Source organism: Cynocephalus volans, chromosome 2 (assembly GCF_027409185.1).
Source record: "Cynocephalus volans isolate mCynVol1 chromosome 2, mCynVol1.pri, whole genome shotgun sequence".
Lineage (NCBI taxonomy): Eukaryota > Metazoa > Chordata > Mammalia > Dermoptera > Cynocephalidae > Cynocephalus > Cynocephalus volans.
This window is the reverse complement of record NC_084461.1, coordinates 176,595,475-176,615,686: the sequence shown is the minus strand read 5'-3', so window position 1 is coordinate 176,615,686 and position 20,212 is coordinate 176,595,475. Positions and strand designations below refer to the sequence as shown.

The window sequence follows — 20,212 nt, the reverse complement described above, 5'->3', positions numbered from 1 at the left end:
CAGGGAAGGTGGCGAACCGGTACTACACTTCCCGCGAGCCCCCGCGCCGCGCTCGCGTTACGGCTGAGGCTCGCGGGCGCGGTGGCCGCTGGGAAGCGCGCCGCGATCCGCTTGTGCGCGAGGGGCCGGGGCGCGTGCGTGACGTCAGGCCGCACTGAGCCGGCTGCGGAGGCGAAGCTGGCGCCGGGCGCGGGGCGGGGCGAGGCGGGAGGCCGGCGGGTGCTGGGCGGGGTGCGGGGTGCGTCGAGGGGGGCGGGGGGCGGGGGGGTCGGAATCTGCCGCGCCGGGCCTCGTAGCCCCGCCCTCGCGCGCCCCAGGCTAGCCGCCCAGCAAGTTGCGTGTTAGCGGAGTCGGGGCTCCGAGCTGACTTTGCAGACGCTGCAGCCTTTGTGACGGGAACGAACCTTCTAGGTGCTCATTGCAGGTATATGTCAAAGTGCTGAGTTTTGTGTATTTGCAAACCAGACAAATACTGATCCTTTTAGTAATATTGCAGTGTATTAACTTCAGCTTGCTAGGTAGGAGGTAATTTCATCAGTGCATAATTTTGTCTTTCCTGGGAACGGTGATTTTTACCCCTTGTATGGATCGCTCCTGTTCCCCTAGCGCGGTGCTTCCCTGAACTCCGTCGTGGCGTAAATAACAAGCGTTCTTGTCTTGATAATAATGACAGTGCCTTTAGTGATTGAACGTGTAGGGTGGTGGTGATGGTGCTAAGTCTGAACCAAATATTCTGAGTAATACAAAATAAGGTTTTTTCCCTGTTCTCCTTTATAGTTTTTTTTCCAACTGGGAATAGATGTTTAAAATTTTGCGTGTGGCATTTCTAGCATCTGTTAAATAATCATGCTCTTTGTTAGAGGAGGACATTTCTTAATAGGAAAAGTTTTAACGTTCCTGGGAGAAATCCAACGTGGTCATAAAGGTTTTAGAGATATACGCTATTGCATTCTATTGATGGTTATACACCACATTCATTGATGGAATAGGTCTACTTTTAATGAGTTTGGTGGCAGAACGAGCAAGTTAGATTTCTATTTCTGGTCTAATATTCAATTTTTAAAACTTTTTGCTTCCTATTAAGGTTATTTTGGCAGTATTTTTCTCACAGTTGTCCTCAGTATTTTCAGTTGTTTAAGCAGGTTTGTTTGTGGTTTTTAAACAAAAAATTCTGCATCTCCATCTCCTAGGTTCCTCATCTCCAGGTTTTTCAGTCTAATAGATTAACTGAAAGCGTGTGTGTGTATTTAATCTACTTTTATTTTCACGGACAGCTCATAAATTTAATCCATATATTTTCATTTTCCCTTGACACTAGATTTGTTAAACTTATTATAAATTTATGTGTTATCTAACACCTAAAGTGAGTGCCAAAGATAAGGTTACATCAAGGTTGTGAATATAGATCCCACCCAAAGTGTATGAAGATGAACAATTTTTACTCTTATCTATACGTTAATAGCAGAAGGAGACTGTTAAAATTTTTTTAAAAAGGAAGTAAAAGGGAAGGCAGGATGTACCCACAATGCCAGCCAACGAGTGTTAGGTTAGAGATGTTGACTGAAGTTAGCTCTTTGAGAATTACATAACCCAACTCTTCTCTACCCCTTTCTCAACCACCACAGCACTACACTAACTTTTCTCTATGACCATAACTAATCTACTCCTCCTGTTTTGTTAAAAATGTCCCTTCATCTTGCAAAGCCTCCTGGGTGGTGAATTTCACACACTCCTCTTTTTGACAATTGCTCATTTGTTCTTTTATTCCTTCAGTACTATTCTTGAGCTCTTAGCAGGTGCTAGTCACAAGGGCAGGGATTTGAGATATACATCATAAATTAAATGGGGGTATTTGCTTACTAGTATTTTATATGAGCATTGTCTCAAAATTCTGCTTAAGGCAATATTTAAATAGGTAAGAGATTTACCTTCTGGAAAAGAGATTACAAAATTATCCGTATTAATTAACAAATCCCTAACATGTACAAGAGATTCAGTTACCATCAGTAAGTTATTATAGTAAAGTGATTGAAAAGGAAATATGTAAGATTGCCTAACTCCTCAGTAACAAGTTAGCACATACCTTTTGTAGAAGCAAACACTTTAGTCTGTGAGAAAATTTAAATGAGGCTTTTATTTAGGTTTGCAAACAGGGGAGACCACCTCTCAGCCTGAGCAATAAGTCTGCCTACACGCAGAAAAAGGAGGTTTTATAGACTAAATTCAGGAAAGCCTAAACAGTAAACGAATTCCAATTCCAAACATTCGTTGTGTGAAGACAGAATATAGAACAAATGGTTTCTCAGGCCTTTTACAATATTTATGGCTACTCAGATCTAGGCTATTCAATTAGTAAGTAACTCCCATATGCTTAACAGGTTGACACATCCTGTCTTGCCAGGATTTCTCTAAACAATGTTACCTATACACAATGGGTTTCTTGGTGATAACAAATTTCCCAGAAAAGAGTCTGTCAAGCAGTAAATTCTTATCAATGGTCAGCTTCTTGGGTTAGAAAAAAAGGAGTCAATTAATTTAAAACAAACTGAGTCGCTGTAGTTCTTGTCTTTTATTCTCCTTTCCAGGCCTCTTTTCTTCTTCATCACTTTGTAAAAACAAACAAAGCCTCCCAAAACAAACAAAAAAACCAAAAAGCTATTCACAACAGGAGAGAATGCCTAATATTAATTTTAACTAGAAATGTGTGTCAACCATATGAGAAAAACTTCAAAACCTTACTAGGAGTTGTGAAGTAAGAATAAAGCATGGATAAGAATGAGAACAGTTCTGTATAGATTAAATTCAAATGTCAAGAAAGTCTGTCTGGGAATTTTTTTTAGGAACCCGCATGTACCTTGTTCTTTCCCTTATATCTGTATGCTTAAAAATGTTATGGAAGTGGCTCATTCCTTTTCTTCATAGTTTGACCAGAAAAAGTTTCTGTTAAAGGAGAAATACTCCTAGAAATGATGGTTTTCCTTGGTTCTTATCAAATAGTAATTTAAGCACCAAAGACTTAGTAGCATATAGTTTAAATAACATTTTAGGTTTTTAAAAACATTGTTTTAAGGAAAAAGAAGTTTCATATGGTTAACATCTCTGTTCTGCTTACAGTGCTCTTTTACTTTCACCCACAGTACTCTTTCTAGATGTCTCATGGTATCCAGGGCTCTTAAGTCTTCCAGCTATAAGGCAAGGCCAGGACTGTATGTGTATCTCTTTGACTTGGAACCAGCATCCAAGAGCATTATTTTTGCCTCTTTCCACCAAATACCTCTCTGCTGCCCGATCCTGACATTTTCTGTCCAGCATTTTATTATGAAAAATTTTGAAAATAACCACTAAATGAAAAGAATTTCACAGTGAATATTTACAAACCCCCTCTCCATTGTATTTTTTGATGCATTTCAAAGTAAACTGCAGACGTTGGTACAATTTCCCCCAAAACTTCAGAGTGCATGTGTATTATTGTGATATTTTAAAATACAGTGGATATTTGGTCTTCATCCCTGTCTCCTGGCACATAACTCTTAAAATCCTTAGAATCTCCAAAGTGGTGATTTGCTATTGAGTTGACTGATGGCTGGCAGCCCCTAGGTAGCTTCAGGATGGAGACTGGTCATGGGAGAAAGACCAAGGCAGGATCAGAGGGTTGGTACTTTCAGTCCTACCCCCCAACTTCTGGGGAGGGTAGAGGGGATGAAGTTTAAGTTGATCACCAGTGGCAAATAATTTAATCAATCATGTCTATTTAAATAATATCCAATTGAAAATTTATTAGTGACCAGAAACTTCCTGCCTTCTTAGGCAGCCTGTTTTATTTCCAGATATGTTATTTTTAACAGTGTCATTATATTGACTTGTGATTGACTTCTTTGTGACTTCCCATATTTGATTAATTCTCCTCTGTGGAACAACTCTGAATAAATACACCTGTTCCACAGGACCTGCAAGTGTGTGAAGACCATTCTCTTGCTCCCTTTGAGTAACTGTGCCAACTGACCATCCCTGGTTACACCAGCCTTGCTCATCTTGAAACGTAAGCTCCCTGAGGGAGGGGCCTAGGTCTGAATGGCCACTCCTCTGTTCTTAGCCCCTGGAATAGTACTTGGCATATTGTAAGCACTCAGATAATGTCTATTGCAAAAAGGTATGAATAAAGGAACCGTATGGGTTTATTCCATCTCTTTATCATGCTAACTATGGCATCCTGACTCCTTAAAATGAACCTTGTACTCCTCTGATAATATCCACGTAAAGCATATTTAGCGTTTGCTTTTGTATCTTAATTCCCAAATCTAGTATGTTCACTGTTGTTCACTATATTGTCAGCCAAAATTTATAACTGATATTTACTCATATTTCTGGTGAAAGGGTTAAAAAACATGGTAAGGACAGAGACCCATGCCTGGCATCAGAAACCTCTCTCCCCTTGTCAACTAGTTGTGGATTTCTCTTGCTGTACTTTTGTTCAGTCCATGTTGCTTCTTGTATTAGAAGCTGTGGGAACAAAGAGGAAGAAATACTAAACCTTCCTGGAGAAGTTAGAGAATGATACAAAAAGGGATGATGTTTGATCTGGTAGAATAGATAGAGTTCTGCCAAGAGATAAGAAAGGAAAGAACATTCCTGGCAGAGGAATAGCATAGGTAAAGATATAGAGGCAGTTGTACTGATTCAGCATGATTGTAGGGAAAAGGTGGTGGTATGATGGAACCCTTAAGGCTAGGGAGGTAGAAAAGGGCCTGGTCACAGAGGATCTTAAATACAAGCTAAAGACTTGGTCCAATTTTCTGTAAGTACTGGGAGACCAACAGGGAATTTTAATTGGGTAGTGAGACTTTTGTGTTGTATAGAGATGCTGCTGCTGTGGACACTCATTGGAGTGGGAGAGACCAGGGGCAGGGAAGCCAAGTAGGAGGTTTCTAGGTCAAGAACTGTGAGGGCCCGAGCCAAGGCCATGGCAGTTGGAGTTTAGAGGAAGAGAAAGATGGGAGAGACCTTTAGGAGTGGGAATTTACAGGTTGTAGTGACTGATTGGATGTCAAGAGGACAGTCTAGAAAGACCCTTGCATTACTGGGTCACTACATGTCTTTTTTTTTAATTAACAAATAATCCTTATCATGTGTTAGGCACTGTTCTGTGTCCTACAAATATTAACTCATTTAATTCTCACAATAGCCCTATGAGGTAGGGTACTATTTTATCCCCATTATACAGATGAAGAGACAGAGGTACTGAGAGGTTAAGAAACTAGGTAGTAAGTAAAGGAGCAGGGAATTGAACCCAGGCAGTCTGGATGCATAATCCATGCTCTTAACCCCAGTTTGAAATATGCAGTTGAGGTTAGAGAAAGAAGTTGGGACAGCAGACAGAGAGGTTTACTCATTCCAGCCTAAATACTTAGTAGCCCTGTTGTGTGCCATGCAATGGGATAGACAGTGGAGATAAAGCAAGTAGGGCCCAGGGGGTCATTGAAAAGGAAGACTTGAAAAAGGCAGGGTATGCAACAGAGGAAACCTACATTTAAGCTAAATTTGTGTTTTGAAATCATTATGGAGGACTAAGTACCAAGATACAAAGAGGAAAACCAGGTGAGGAAGGAAACAAAGTAAATAAGCTCAAGAAGAATTGAGAGACCAACAGCATACTCTGTAGTGGATGTCATTGGTGAGAGAGAACCTTTTAACCGGTGTGGCAAGGCAGAAGCTGCATTGCTTTTATTTATGTAAATAAATAAAATTGAAACCCTTAAGTCTCCAGAAGACAAAGAACAAACAGTGTGAAAGAACAAAGTATAAAAGAGCTGTAAATATAAATATATGGGAAATAGTCAAACCTAGAATTTAAAAAATGGAAATTAAAAGAGTCTAAGTTTAAAATAAGTTAAAAGTGCAATGCTTATACACTTCTGATTCCAGCCAAGATGGAGTAAGAGGGAGAAGATTTGCTCTCCTTCCCAAACAAGAGCAGCAACAACAAAACAGACAAAATACATGAAACAGTGGTTTCCAAGACCCTGGATATTAGGCAACAAAGGACAGTGATTCCTGAGAGGTGGGAAACCAGTGAGGTAAGCTCTCTGATTACCCCAGTTTATTGCCTTGAAAGCGTATCCAGGAACTGAGGTGGAGCCCAGCAGAACTCCCTGAGTCAAGGACGTGGAGCTGCGACTCTGGGGAGAGCAAAGCAGCTAGAGCTCACAGGACAGAATACCAGAGAGGAGAGACTCTTACAGAGAGAGAACCCTGGAGACCTGCAGAGGGTCTCCTTGAATATTCAGTAGAGCACACACAAATCAATATGTGAGGAGACTGCCTGAGGGAGGGAAAGATCCTGTAAAGGATTAGAGGGAACAGTACCTGATGTTTACGTGGGGCTGACAACAGTGCCCATTTCTAATAGCCAGAATGGAAAACTCTTCTAGTTCCTGGAGCATTGGGTAGGTCTTGTCTACCCAATCAGGGCCTTTCAGGAAGGTCTTGCTACAGTAATGCAGAATAATTAGACCTATACTACGCACTGCTAAATTCACCTAACAAATTGGAAAAGTAAAACCCAGAGGGGTCAGGCTGTTTCCCAGTAACCTAACTGCATTATAAAACAAAGTTCAAGACTTATAGGAATACAGAAATATCCAGCATCCAACCTTATAAAATTCACAGTGGTATCTGCCATCCAATAAAACACTACCAAGCATGCAGAGAGGCAGGAAAACATGACTCATAATGAAGACAGTAATAATGAATTGAAACTGATTCAAAACTTACACGGATATTAGAATTAGCAAAGGAAATCGGTAAAACAGTTATTATGACTGTATTTCATACTGTCAAGAAGTTAAGTAGAGCAATAGAAGGTGTAAAGAACCAAATTGAGATTCTAGAGAGAAAAACTGCATTGTCTGAGATGAAAATACACCAGATTTTACAGATCAGACTTGCAGAGAAAAGATGAGTGAACTTGAAAGCATAGCAATAAAACTATCTAAAATGAAATGCAGAGAGAAAAAAGAAACCAAAAAAATGAAAAGATCTTTAGTGAGCTGTGGACAATTTTAATAAGTGACTTACTATATGAGTAACTGGAGTCCCTGGAAGAGAGGAGAGTAAGGCAGAAATAGGAAAGATATATGAAGATAGTGGCTGAAAACCTTCAAAACTTAATGAAACTATAAACTCACAGATCCAAGAAGCTCAAGGAACCCAAAACTCAGGAAACATGAAGAAAAATACACCAAGGAAAATTATAATCAGTTACTCCAAATCAATAAAAGAGAAAAAGAAAATAACAGTCTATCTAGAATTTCATACTCAGCAAAAGCATCTTTCAACAACAAAGACAAGACAACCTAGAAAATGGGATTAAATATTTACAAATCATACATCTGGTACAGGTTTAATATCTGGAATATGTAAAGAACTCCTACAGCTCAACAACAATAGAAACAACCCAATTTAAAAATGGGCAAAGGTCTTGAATAGACATTTCTGCAAAGAAGATGTACAAATGACCAATAAGGACATGAAAGTACGCTCAACATTATTAGTCATTAGGGAAATGCAAATCAAAACCACAATGAAATATCACTTCACAGCTACTAGGATGTGTATAATAATTTTTAAAGTGGAATAACAAGTGTTTGGTGAGGATGTGGAGAAATTGGAACCCTCATACTTTGCTAGTGTAAATGTAAAAATGATGCAGCTGCTATAGAAAACAGGTTGGTGGTTCCTCCTGAAGTGACATGTAAAACCATATGACCCAGCTATCTCACTCCTAGGTATATACCCAAAGGTATTGAAAGTAGGGACTCGAATAGATTACTTATTTTGTTTTGGTGGCCGGTATGGGGATCTGAACCTATGACCTTGGTGTTACAAGGCTGCACTCTAACCACCTGAGCTAACCCACCAGCTCTCGAACAGATACTTGTATGTCAGTGTCCATTGAAGCCAAACAGTAGAAACAACCCAAGTGTGCGTCAACAAATGAATGGTAAACAAAATGTGCTGTGTACATAAATGGAATATTATTTAGTCATTAAAAAGGAATGCAGTTCTGATACGTGTTAGAACATGAATGAAACTTGAAAACCTTATGCTAAGTGCAATAAGTCAGAAACAAAAGGACAAATATTGTATGGTTCCACTTATATGAAATATCTAGGCAAGTTCATAGAGGCAGAATAAAGATCTTCAGGGGCTAGGGGGAGAGAGGAGTAGGGTGTTATTGCTTAATGGTTACAGAGTTTCTTATTGGAGTGTTGAAAAAGTTTTGGACATAGAAAGTGATTATGGTTGCATAACATTGTGAACATAAATAATGCCACTGAATTGTGTACTTAAAAATGGTTAAAATGGCAAATTTTATGTTATTTACATTGACGTAATTTTAAAAATTATGTAATATGCAAAAACCATTGAATTTCACAGTTTAAATAGTGAGCTATATCTCAATAAAGCTGTTTAAAAAAAACCCAAAGGCACAATAAAGACACTGTCAGATGTACAAAAGCTGCAAGAATTTATCACCAGCAGTGTGACAAGAAATGTTAAAGAATGTCTTTCAGGGAGAAAGGAAACCAAATGGAAGTCTGGATCTACACAAAGGAATGAGCAGTACTGGCAATGGTAACTACATAGGTAAATATGTAATATTTACATTATCTTAAAAAAATAAGTGACAGTACTAGTTTTCTGTTGCTGTGTAACATCACTCGCTGGCTTATAGTTCTGTAGGTCTGGTGTCTTGCACAGCACAACTGGCTTCTCTGCTCAGCACATCAAAGGCTGATGTGGGCTGGACAGAGTTCTCATCTGGAGACTCTGGGGAAAAATTCACTTCCAAGCACACTCCTTTTCTTGTCAGAAGTCGGTTTCTATAGCTGCAGGCCTGAGGTCCCTGCTTCTGCTGCCTGTCAGCTGGGTGCTGCTCTTAGCCCACGTTGCTTGTCACGGTTGTACCATCCACCTTGAAGCTAGTAATGGCACGTCACATTTTTCTTGTGCCTCAAATCTCTGACTTCTCTTCTGTGGCCACTGGAGAAAACACTTGTTTTCTTATCTGTGAAGTGAGGATATTATAGTAGGTTAGGTTTGTATTTTGGTTTTTTCTTTCAAAAAAGAGGATTTGTAGTGCTAGGTAGAATCATTCAATTCTAAATGAAATTTAGCATGGAACCCCAGAGATTGAGGGGTAAAAGTGAAACATACAAAGCTCTTTCCTTCCTAATCTTGGGGAGTTTCAGGCATTGTAGATTTATTTATGGAATATCTTTATAGTTGCTCTGTATAGTGGGTGTTTGCATCATACCTAGCTGGTATGAGAGAGTTTAGGTTGACAGTTCAGGAAGCCTCCCAGGCATGGCAAGTTTTCCTCATGTTTCTTTCTTTTCCCCAGCTTCACCTTCTCAAGACTCTTGTTACTCAAGAAAATATCATCAAGAACCAGGAGGGCATGGAAGCTGAGTCGCTAACTGCCCAGTCCCGGGTAAGTCGGGTTGCTTTCTTCTTTGTTTTCCAGCTGAGAATACCCTTTTGCTTAAGTTTTGAAGTTCCTTTGTCCAGGCACTTCAGAAATTGTATCTCAGACACTCTCCAGGGGACTAGGACTATTTTGTTTTGCTTTATTTGTAGTTGTAGTTTTATTTCCTTTAATACAAAAGAAACACAGCACAAGTGTAGCAGTAATATGGGCAGGAGTTGAATGAGGTGAGATCAAGGACTGTACTGAGATGCTGTTTCATCCATACTAAGGAATTAAGCCCTCAGCAGGTTTCCTCCCCTAAAGATGATGAGAAAACTGAGAACGCTGGTGCCTCTCGAGGGTTGCTCTGGTTCCTGGCTGTCGTGGATGTGGTGCTGGCGGTGTTAATTCCTCCATGGGGAGCCCCTGTTTGGAAGAGCTCAGGGACAAGTTACGTAATTATCAAAGGGTAACTGCAGCCAAGGGGCAAAGAACTCAGGGGAGGACGGAACCTCCTGGAACACCCAGGGAGGGGAAACTCGGCTCTTTGAGCCTGTTCAGCTTCTTCCTTTGGAGGATCCTTCATGCAGGTCTGGACAGGTGATCTGGGGAGGCAGGTTGAGAGTGGAGCTGAGGTTCCCTGGTGTGGTTGGTGTGTACATTTACACAAGGAGATTTCAATAGTTTACAGGTTCAGGAGAAAACTTGCTGAAATGACATTTATGCGAAAACTTTAAGGATGACTTGTGATTGTCCAGATAAATACAAGAGAAGGTATTTATGAAGGCCCCAAATTTTGAGAGCTCATGGCCTGTTTGAAGAGTAAAAAGCAGTTTGGTGCAGTCCAAACACAGAACCGAGGGGCGCGTGGGCAGTTCAGACCTTCTGGGCCTGTTTGACTCCAACTGTAGCACGGATGCTGTGTTTGCACGGGGCCAATGAGATTCCCTGGGAGGAGTGTGCACAGTGATAACAGGGCAAAGCAGAATTGAAGCAGATACCATGAGCTCATTGACGGGCTTGCAAAGAAGGCTGAGCAAGTCTTCCATGAGGTAAGATTGTAAACCACGTGTGTGCAGTGTCAAGGAAGACAGTTTTTCAGGAATGATAATATGACTAAATTATAACATGCTGCTGAGAAGCTAGGCTACAGTGACTGAAAAATGAATTAGTGAGAAGAGAAATCACTGCGGGCTTTGGTCTTTCCCTTGTTTGAAAATTTCTCATATATACAAAGGTAGAAAAACAGTTTGTGACAGAGTGGAAGCAGATAATGTTATATCTAAAATGGACTGGTGCCTAATATCAATAATAAGCAACTCTTGCTGATCAAAAAAAAAAATAGAATCAGATAAACTGAAAACAATATACTGTTTTACAGCTATATTTATATATGAGGTAAAAATATATTTATAAAGAAAAGTAACACAATTCAGGATAGTGCTTACTTCCAGCAAAGAAGGATGAGCACACAAGAGGTTTCAAAAATATTATGATGATTCACAGTATACTTAGGCTTTGTTAGGCTTTGCACGTTCTTGTGTCCACGTGTGGTGTCTTCAATGGATTGTGCTTCTCACTCCATTGTCTTCGGCACAGCCCTGGGGCAGTAGTATATATTCTACACGAGTTAGGTAATATTTTACAGCTAGGAGAACTAACTCTTTTTGAAGTTAAATAAATCAAACAAGCATTATCCATTCCAGAATTTAAGGTATCCAAGCTGAAGCCCCAGGTCTGCCTGAATTCAGATCCAGTTCTCAGCTACCTTCTCACACACCTGTCTTTCAGTGGTGTCCACATGACTTGCTTTGTCCACATGACTGGTGTTTCCAGTGAATGCTAAAAGCACCAGGCCAGAAATCAGATGACCAGTTAAATTAAAAATGGGCAAGATTTTTAGAGAGAATTGACACCAGCAAATGAGCCAAGGACTAGTAGAAAGCAGCAGGCACAGTTAATATTGAGTGATGCAAGAGTGCGGTGGGGAAAGGTGTCATCACTGCTAGGCCTGAAGGCTTGAGGAGAGGGACACATTCTAAAAACCAGACATGATTCATGAGGCTATTACCCTCCATCAAGGGAAGGTGTGCCCTCCCTGCCCCCCACACCAGGGCAACTTTCTTCCCGTATCCAGCTGGTGATCCCATTGGTAAAGTAAGTCAGGGGGGTGGGCAAGAGAACCCTTTGAGGTAGTTCATATAGGTCACCCTTCCTGGGAACAGAACAGGGTGGAGAGGACCTGGAAGGAAAAACAGAAGGTAGCCCAGAAAACCTCACAGAGCATTCCTTCTAAAATTTTTGTATTTATTTAAAAATTTACATATAGTAAAATTCTCTTTTTGGAGTATAGTTCTATGATTTTTGACAAACACATGTAGCTATGTAACTACCACTTAAATCAAGATACAGATACAGAAATATACATCACTCCAGCCTTCCCCATGGGCCACCCCGTTGTCAGTAATTCCTCCTCCCCTCTCCCACCCCTACAACCACAGGTCTATTCTCCATCCCTAGATTTTGCCTTTTCAAAAAATGTCATATAGATGGAATCATATAGTATGTAGCCATTGTCTTCTTTCCTATAGTGTATGCATTTGAGATTGATCTGTTGTTGCACTAGTCAATAGTTTGTTTTTATTGCCGAGCAGATTTCCATTGTATGGATGTACCACACTTTAGTTATGCATTTGCTGTTGAATGATATTTGGGTTCTTTCCAATTTCTGGCAATTATAAATAAAGCCCTTTATCTGTTTTATACATTTGCATACAGGTTTTTGTGTAAACATAAGTTTTCATACTTGAACGTTTAGCCAAGAGAATGATAGGTCATGTGGTAAGGGTATGTTTAACTTTATGGAAATCTTTCCAAATTTTGCATGTATTTTTCAAAGTGGCTGTAACATTTTGCATTCCCACAGTAATGGGTGAGAGTAGCAGTTATTCTACATCCTCATCAGCACTTGGTGTTATCAAATTTTAAGTTTATCCTTACTAGTAGGTGTCTAATAGTATCTCACTGTGGTTTTTAACTTGCATTTCCCTAGTAAATAATTACACTGAGTTTCTTTTTCTGTGCTTATTTACCACCTGTGTGTCTTCTTTGGTGAAATGTTTATTTTAGTCTTTTGCTCAATTTTTACCTAGTCTCTTTTCTTACTGTTGAGTTTTGAGAGTTCTTTCTACATCATGCATAAAAGTCCTTTGTCAGATACGTGATTTGCAAATATTATCTCCCAGTATCTGGCTTGTTGTTTCATTCTCTTTGCAATGCCTTTTGAAGAGAAGAAAGCAGACTTTAATTCTGAAGTCCGCTTTCTCAATAATGTGTTCTTTTAAGGATCATACTTTTGGTGTTATAGCTAAGAACCCTCTAAATAACCCAAGGTCATAAAGATTTTCTGCTGTTTTTTGTAGAAGTTTTATAGATTTATGTTTTAGGATCTTTTTTTTTTTTTAATGCATTGATTCATTTATCATTAGGTAGTATCCCCTGTTTAATCTCTGGTAATGTTCTTTGTTCTGAAGTCTTACGTTGTCTGATATAGCCACTCCAGCTTTCATATTAGTGTTTCCATGGTATATCTGTTTCTGTTCTTTTACTTTTAACCTCTCTATGTTGTTAAATTTAACATGGTTGTTTTTTTAAGGTAACAGATAGTTGAGGCTGTGGGCTTTTTTTTTTTTTAAATCCAGTTTGGCAATCTGTTTTTTAATTGGTATGTTTAGACCATTTATGTTTAATGTTATTAATATGATTGAATTTAGGTGTCATTTTTATTATGTATTTTCTGTATATCCTCCTCCCTTCTCATTTCACTGCCTTTATTTGGATTATTTGTTTTTTGGGGGGTTTTTTTGTATTTTATTTTAACTTATATCTCAGCTTTTTAGTTGTATACTTTTATATTTTTTAAATGGTTGCTATAGCAACATACATAATTTTTTATAGTCTACTTAGAGTTAATTTTTACTAGTCCAATAAAATCTAGAAGCCTTGCAACATATGTGTCTCTTTACTTTCCTCCCTTTATATTAAAGATGTGTGTGTGTGTGTGTGTGTGTGTGTGTATCCTATACATACATTGAAAAACTCCACCAGAAAATGTTGCAGTTTTTGCTTTCAACTGTTGTATATATTTTTGAAGAATTTAAGAGAAGAAGACTAATCTATTATATTTACCCAGATATGTACTGTTTTTGTTGTTCTGGTATGATTTCCCTTCTGCCAGAAAAACTTCCTTTATCATATCTTTTAGGGCATATCTTCATCAACAAATTTGATTTTTATTTCATTTAAGACTGTCCTTATTCTACATGATTTCTGAAAGATATTTTCACTGGATATACAAATTCTGGCTGGCCAGTTCTTTTCTTTCAACATTTAAAAACAGTATTCTCCTGTCTTCTGACCTTCATGGTCTTTGAGGAGAAATCCTCAGTCACTCATCCTAGGTTTTTTTCTGGCTAATAAAGACCTTGCATCTATATCTCTTGTTTCTTTGTCAAATTGTTTTGCTACTACTAAATATAATCTCTTAACTTCTCCTTTTTTTATCCCTACCAATATCCCAAGTGTTTAAGATAATTATTTTAGGTCATAAAACATGGCTGGTGTTGTAAGTCTCTTAAGCATTAGGGTATATTATACTTGAACTCAATACTTCCTCCCCATCCCCACCCCCCTTTTACAGTTCCTTAACTTAATGCACAATATGGAACTTGTTTTTGGACAGTAGTTACGTAATACCCATTCCTTTTTAAGATCTCAAAATAAATACTGTTCATTCCTAGAATAAATTCTGGTTTAAATCCTCTTTCTCCAATCCAGTCCTATCATCTTAGTCTCGCTTCCTGTCAGGATTCAGGAAAGGGATGGCAAAGACATACATCTGGCTCAGTACAGATTTGTTTGACATTGTAGACACTGGTGACCTTCAAGGACGTCCTTGTCGACTTCACCAGGGAAGAGTGGCAGCTGCTGGACACTTCTCAGCAGGTCATGTACAAAGATGTGATGTTGGAGAACTACAAGAACCTGGTTTCTTTGGGTAAGATTAACCTCTGTTTTTGAAGATATACTCACTGTGGTGATTTGAGTTTTTAATAGGTCGAAAGATACAGAGATCCTGAAGCATATACCAGAGCATGGACTTGGGGTTCAGGGACCTAATTTCTTTGCGGCATAGAACAGTATTTTTGCACTCTTGCTTTTGTGGAAAAATTGACTTAGTTTATTGAATTTTTAAAAATGCATATTTCTTTTGTTGTATCTCCATCCTCATGTTGTCAGCTCTGCAGAGTCCCCTCAGCACTGTGAAGGGATTGGGAGTCGGGAAGAATCTGGGATGCTTCTTTGTGTCTGCCTCAGAGCTCCACCTACTCTTACCCAATTTTTTTTCTTCACTATGAGCAGGACATCAGCTTTGTAAGCCAGACGTGATCCTCTGGTTGGAGAAAGGGGAAGTGCCCTGGCTACTGGAGAGAGAGAGTCACCGAGAGACGCATCCAGGTGAGGACCAGATGACACATCACAGGCATCAGCCCAGATGACCCATGAGGGGCTAGAACCTCTGGAGATAGTGGTCACTAGTTCTCCTCACTGGTCCTCTTTTCTGAGAAGACTGAGTTTATCTACTTTCTGTTTCCCCACTGCCAGTGTTCTTTCTGCATTTTTGTCATTCTTCTATTTGCAGAGAGAAGGGTGTCTTTGTTAAAATTGTTGATATGCTTGGTTTCAGCCCTGTTCCTGTTGCTCTTCTGTTACCACTAGCTGGCATCCCCATTCTCTCAGATTTCATAGGATCATTTCTTACATCTTTGCCTCTCTTCTCTCTTTCACATGGCCCCTTCTCATAGCTCAGTTCTTTTCTCTGCGTAAGCTCTGCAGTGGGACTTTTATCACCTGCCACTATTCTGAGTGTTTGTTTTTTGTCAGTTAGAAAACTGCTGCTGCAGAGGGCTCACAAATTCCTGTTGGCTTAACTCTCCTCCCTTTCCATAATTGCTTCTTTCAGAAACACCTGTTTTTCTTACTACACTCTATTTAATGTTTTTAAAATTTATTATTTTTTCATTTTAATGTTGGTGTCTCTAAAATGCAGGTTATTATGCAGCTTCCAAATGTAATTCCTTTTCCATTGTCCCCGTGTATATATACCCTGTGCACAGGGAAAGTCAGCTTTCTAGGTTAAAAAATAGAAAGTTGTCTTTCAGCTTCCCATTCCATTATTCTCTGTGAGTGGTCTTTTCTCTGACCTTTGTTTCTAAGCTCGGTACTCTGATATACTTCTCCGTCATTTAGATACTGCTGTCTGAATCATACTGCAAGTAATTTATCATGTAGAATAGTAGGACACTTGCCAGTGACCCCATGTAGGCTCATATGGGACATGTAGCTTCCCAAGCCCAGTGCAATCTAGTCACATCAAAATGGACCACAGTCATTTCTGTCTGTTCCTTTTATGCCTAATGGACTCACTTGTCAGATATTTCCCTGCTTCTCAGGTGCCGAGTGTGATGTGAATAAAAACTGGCTAAGTCTTTTACGCTTTTACTGTTTCCCTCTCCGCCCTTCCTTTTCTTATTCTCTAGCAAGCTTATAAAACCATATTTGAAAGCAACTCTACTCATGTCTTAAATACTTTGTCTCCATGTACATCCCACCATTCTCACCTTAATATTTTCTTTAGTTATGCAAACTTTTTCATTTCTTTCAGATTCAGAGACTGCAGTTGACATTAAATCATCAGTTTCCAGTAAGAGCTTTTCTAAAGATAAACAGACCTGTGACATTAAAATGGAAGGAATAGCAAGGAATGATCTCTGGTATTTGTCATTAGAAGAGGTTTGGAAATGCGAAGACCAGTTGGACAAATATCAGAAAAACCGGGAGAGACATTTGAGGCAAGTGGCATTCACCCAAAAGAAAGTACTTACTCAGGAGACAGTCTGTGAAAGTGGTAAATTTGCAGGGGACTGTCTTCTTCCTGCTCAGCTAGTACTGAAAGAGTATTTCCATAAACGTGACTCACATACTAAAAGTTTAAAACATGATTTAGTTTTTAGTGGTCATCAGAAAAGTTGTACAAGTAACAGTAATGAATGTGGTCAAACCTTCTGCCAAAACATTCACCTTATTCAATTTGCAAGAACTCACATAGGAGATAAATCCTACAAATGTCCTAATAATGACAACTCTCTTACTCATGATACATCCCTTGGCATATCAAAGGGCACACATAGAGAGAAACCCTATGAATGTAAGGAATGTGGAAAATTCTTCAGCTGGCGGTCTAATCTTACTAGACACCAGCTTATTCATACTGGAGAGAAACCCTATGAATGTAAAGAATGTGGGAAATCTTTCAGCCGTAGTTCTCACCTCATTGGACATCAAAAGACTCATACTGGTGAGGAACCCTATGAATGTAAAGAATGTGGAAAATCCTTTAGCTGGTTCTCACACCTTGTTACCCATCAGAGAACTCATACAGGAGACAAACTGTACACATGTAATCAGTGTGGGAAATCTTTTGTTCATCGCTCCAGGCTTATTAGGCACCAGAGGACTCATACTGGAGAGAAACCCTATGAATGTCCTGAATGTGGGAAATCTTTCAGACAGAGCACACATCTCATTCTGCATCAGAGAACTCATGTTAGAGTGAGGCCCTATGAATGTAATGAATGTGGGAAGTCTTACAGCCAGAGATCCCACCTTGTTGTGCATCATAGAATTCACACTGGACTGAAACCTTTTGAGTGTAAAGATTGTGGAAAATGCTTTAGTCGGAGTTCTCATCTTTTCTCACATCAGAGAACCCACACTGGAGAGAAACCATATGAATGTCTTGATTGTGGGAAGTCCTTCAGCCAGAGTTCTGCCCTCATTGTACATCAGAGAATTCATACTGGAGAGAAACCATATGAATGTTGTCAGTGTGCGAAAGCCTTCATCCGGAAGAATGACCTCATTAAACATCAGAGAATTCATATTGGAGAAGAGACCTATAAATGTAATCAGTGTGGCATTATCTTCAGCCAGAACTCTCCATTTATAGTACATCAGATAGCACAAACTGGAGAGCAGTTCTTAACATGTAATCAGTGTGGGACGGCACTTGTTCATATCCCTAACCTGATTAGATATCAGACCAATCATATTAGAGAAAATACTTACTAATATAATGAATATGGAAGATTCTTCACAAAGAGCAATAACTATATTGCATTGGAGAACATCTTCTGGAGAGAAACTGTACAAGTGGAATCTATGTGGAAATGCTTTCAATCTTGTTATTGCCCTATTGCACACTAGAGAATTTGGTCTTGGAGGGGGAAAACCCCACAGATTTCATTTCAGTACACAAATACATCAGATTTTCTTCTTTCCACAAATTCTTACAAAAGTAATTGGCTTGGGAGCATTCTTGACCAAGCCTTAATAGCTAGAATCTGAGAAGAACCCATTCAGTAGGTGTGTTGTTGAGAGGTAACCCAGCTTTATTACCTTCTGCAAAAAGTTAAACAAATGAGTATGCTACTGTAGGGAGAGGTGTTGCTGAGAATAAAGACTGATATAGTTATTGCAACAAAAGCTAGAAAATAATATTTTAGTGAAGCAGTATACCATTGTTGAGTCTGCCTCTCTTCTGGGACACTTAGTAGTGTTTAGCATGTTTCATGTGTCTAGTATTAACCATGTTTTGGTTAGCAGCAAAGAAAATGCTTATAATGTAAAGCAGTTAAAAACAGCACATTTACACTACTAGTAATACCAGTTTTTAAATATATTTGTGGGCAAGAAAGTATCTATAGGTAAATGAACAGATTTGATTTGTTAGATAATGAGATTATGAGTGAGTTTTATAGTGTATTATTCAGTGTTGCTGTAATCATTATTTTAAGACATTTAAAAATATTTAAAAAGGATATCTAGTTTCTCTATTTTACCATCAAGGAAGCTTGAGGACCATCTGCTAACAAACCTTCCTGTTAATTCTAAGTTGTTTTGGGTCATAGAGTTCCAGTCTTTGAGACATGGTGGTTAAGGCTTCTGAGAATTTAAAAAACAACAGTAATTCTCTGGATGTTGGAACCTAGAGGAATGTTGGGCATTGGTACACATCAGGGAGGGTTTTTATTTGAGTGGGAGCAGGTATCTGGGCATTATTTAGAGCACATGTGCTGGTGAGATAAACACAACACTGCCTAAAGCCACCCTCCTTCTCAAGGTAGTCTTTCATCTATATAAAGAAAACTTAGTAAGAAGGGTTGAAATTCCACCTCTGACCCTAACTAGCTCGGTGATCTTGGGCATACTGCTTAGCTTCTCTGTAATATCTATAAGTATATCTGATATCTGTAAGGATAGCTTACAGATATCCTCCTCTGTAGATTAGGGATAATAGTAGTACTTACCTTGTAGGATTGTGGTATTAAATGAGTAAACATAAATGGCTTAGAATAGTGCCTGACATATATTAAGTTCTCGGTAATTATTAGCTGTACCCCACCCTAGTGTCTGTCATTTAATTTAAACCTGCTTGTGTGCTTATAAGAGCTCATCAGTTTCTCACATCCCTTCCAGCCAAATGTATTTTTCCCTTTTGCCTAAATCAGAACTTATCAATCTGGGAAAAATCACAAATAGTGGGTATTTGTCAGAAATTGTTTCATTTCTGAGGATCAATAAAGAATTTTTAATATTGTATGCACCATTGTTCTGTTTGTACAAAGGCTTTCCCTTCTAGGGAGAAGATTCCAGTCTTCAGATTCTCCAGTAAACACATGATCCAAAAAAGTTTCAGGAGGAGGACCTGTTTTCATCTTCCATATCATTCTATAAATGAATCTCATGTGTTTAGGGACTAGCCATGATTTGCCATTTTCTAGCACATATTTAGATGCTCAGTGATTGCTTATTGGATGATAAATGAATATTGTTGAAACCAACGGGACGGAGATCTTGATCTTTCCCTAGAAAATCTAGAAATGATGGTTAGGATCATTTACTCACAGACTTGAGAAATACACAGAACACGAGATTATTTAACTGGTACTCTTCGTTATTTAGATAAGATAAAGTGAGTTGGCCCAGGTCTCACATTTTTAGAGAAGTCAGACCCAGAACTACGTCGTAGATTCTTAATTTCCTACTGGTTTCCTCAGTGCTTATATGCCATTCACATGTATAACATATTTCTATCAAATAGTTTTTATTATAAGCAGTGACTCCTCATGGGAGTAGGAGAATAGCCCCTTAACTGGGCCTCAAAATTTCTGATAACCTGGGGCTCAATTTCCTCAACTGTGTAATGAGGATGGTACTAGTATCTACCTCAGAGTTGTTAAGTGTATGAAGTGAGATGATGTGTATAAAACAGTCCCTGGCACATAGTAGGTGCTATATGTGTGAGCTATTAATGATACTATTACTGTTTTTAACCCCCTAAGCCCTAACCTGTAATGTGGACAGATGTATGTCTGTGGGTGATCACTGAATCATTAATACTGCACAATTTGTTAAATAGAAAATGTACAACAGCATAATGGTTATGGCATATACATGTAATGGAATATTATGCACATATGAAAATTACACAGAAAGTTTCATGTCAGGAAAATGTCAATGCTGTTTTGAAAAAAACATGATAAATGTTGAGTAAGCTCAAATATGTAGAAATAAATGCATTGTGAAAAATTAATGTTGCTTAAAACTAAGGAAATTTGTCAA

The 20,212-nt window shown here is 38.8% G+C and overlaps 1 protein-coding gene across 3 annotated transcripts; it reads left to right on the top strand.

Moving 5' to 3' along the window:
* The first annotated feature begins 299 nt into the window (after positions 1-299).
* ZNF10 (zinc finger protein 10) lies at positions 300-18,321 on the top strand. Of its 3 annotated transcripts, XM_063087018.1 has the most exons (8): positions 300-424; positions 3,945-4,039; positions 5,923-6,074; positions 8,562-8,646; positions 9,404-9,493; positions 14,399-14,525; positions 14,891-14,986; positions 16,194-18,321. In XM_063087018.1, the coding sequence occupies exons 5-8, from the start codon at positions 9,461-9,463 to the stop codon at positions 17,657-17,659; spliced, it is 1,722 nt and encodes a 573-aa protein (XP_062943088.1). In that variant the 5' UTR covers positions 300-424; positions 3,945-4,039; positions 5,923-6,074; positions 8,562-8,646; positions 9,404-9,460; the 3' UTR covers positions 17,660-18,321. The 3 variants fall into 3 exon arrangements, with proteins under 3 accessions (XP_062943088.1, XP_062943090.1, XP_062943091.1); XM_063087020.1 differs by lacking the exons at positions 3,945-4,039; positions 5,923-6,074 and having other exon boundaries at positions 8,574-8,646; XM_063087021.1 differs by lacking the exons at positions 3,945-4,039; positions 5,923-6,074.
* Positions 18,322-20,212: the final 1,891 nt, after the last annotated feature.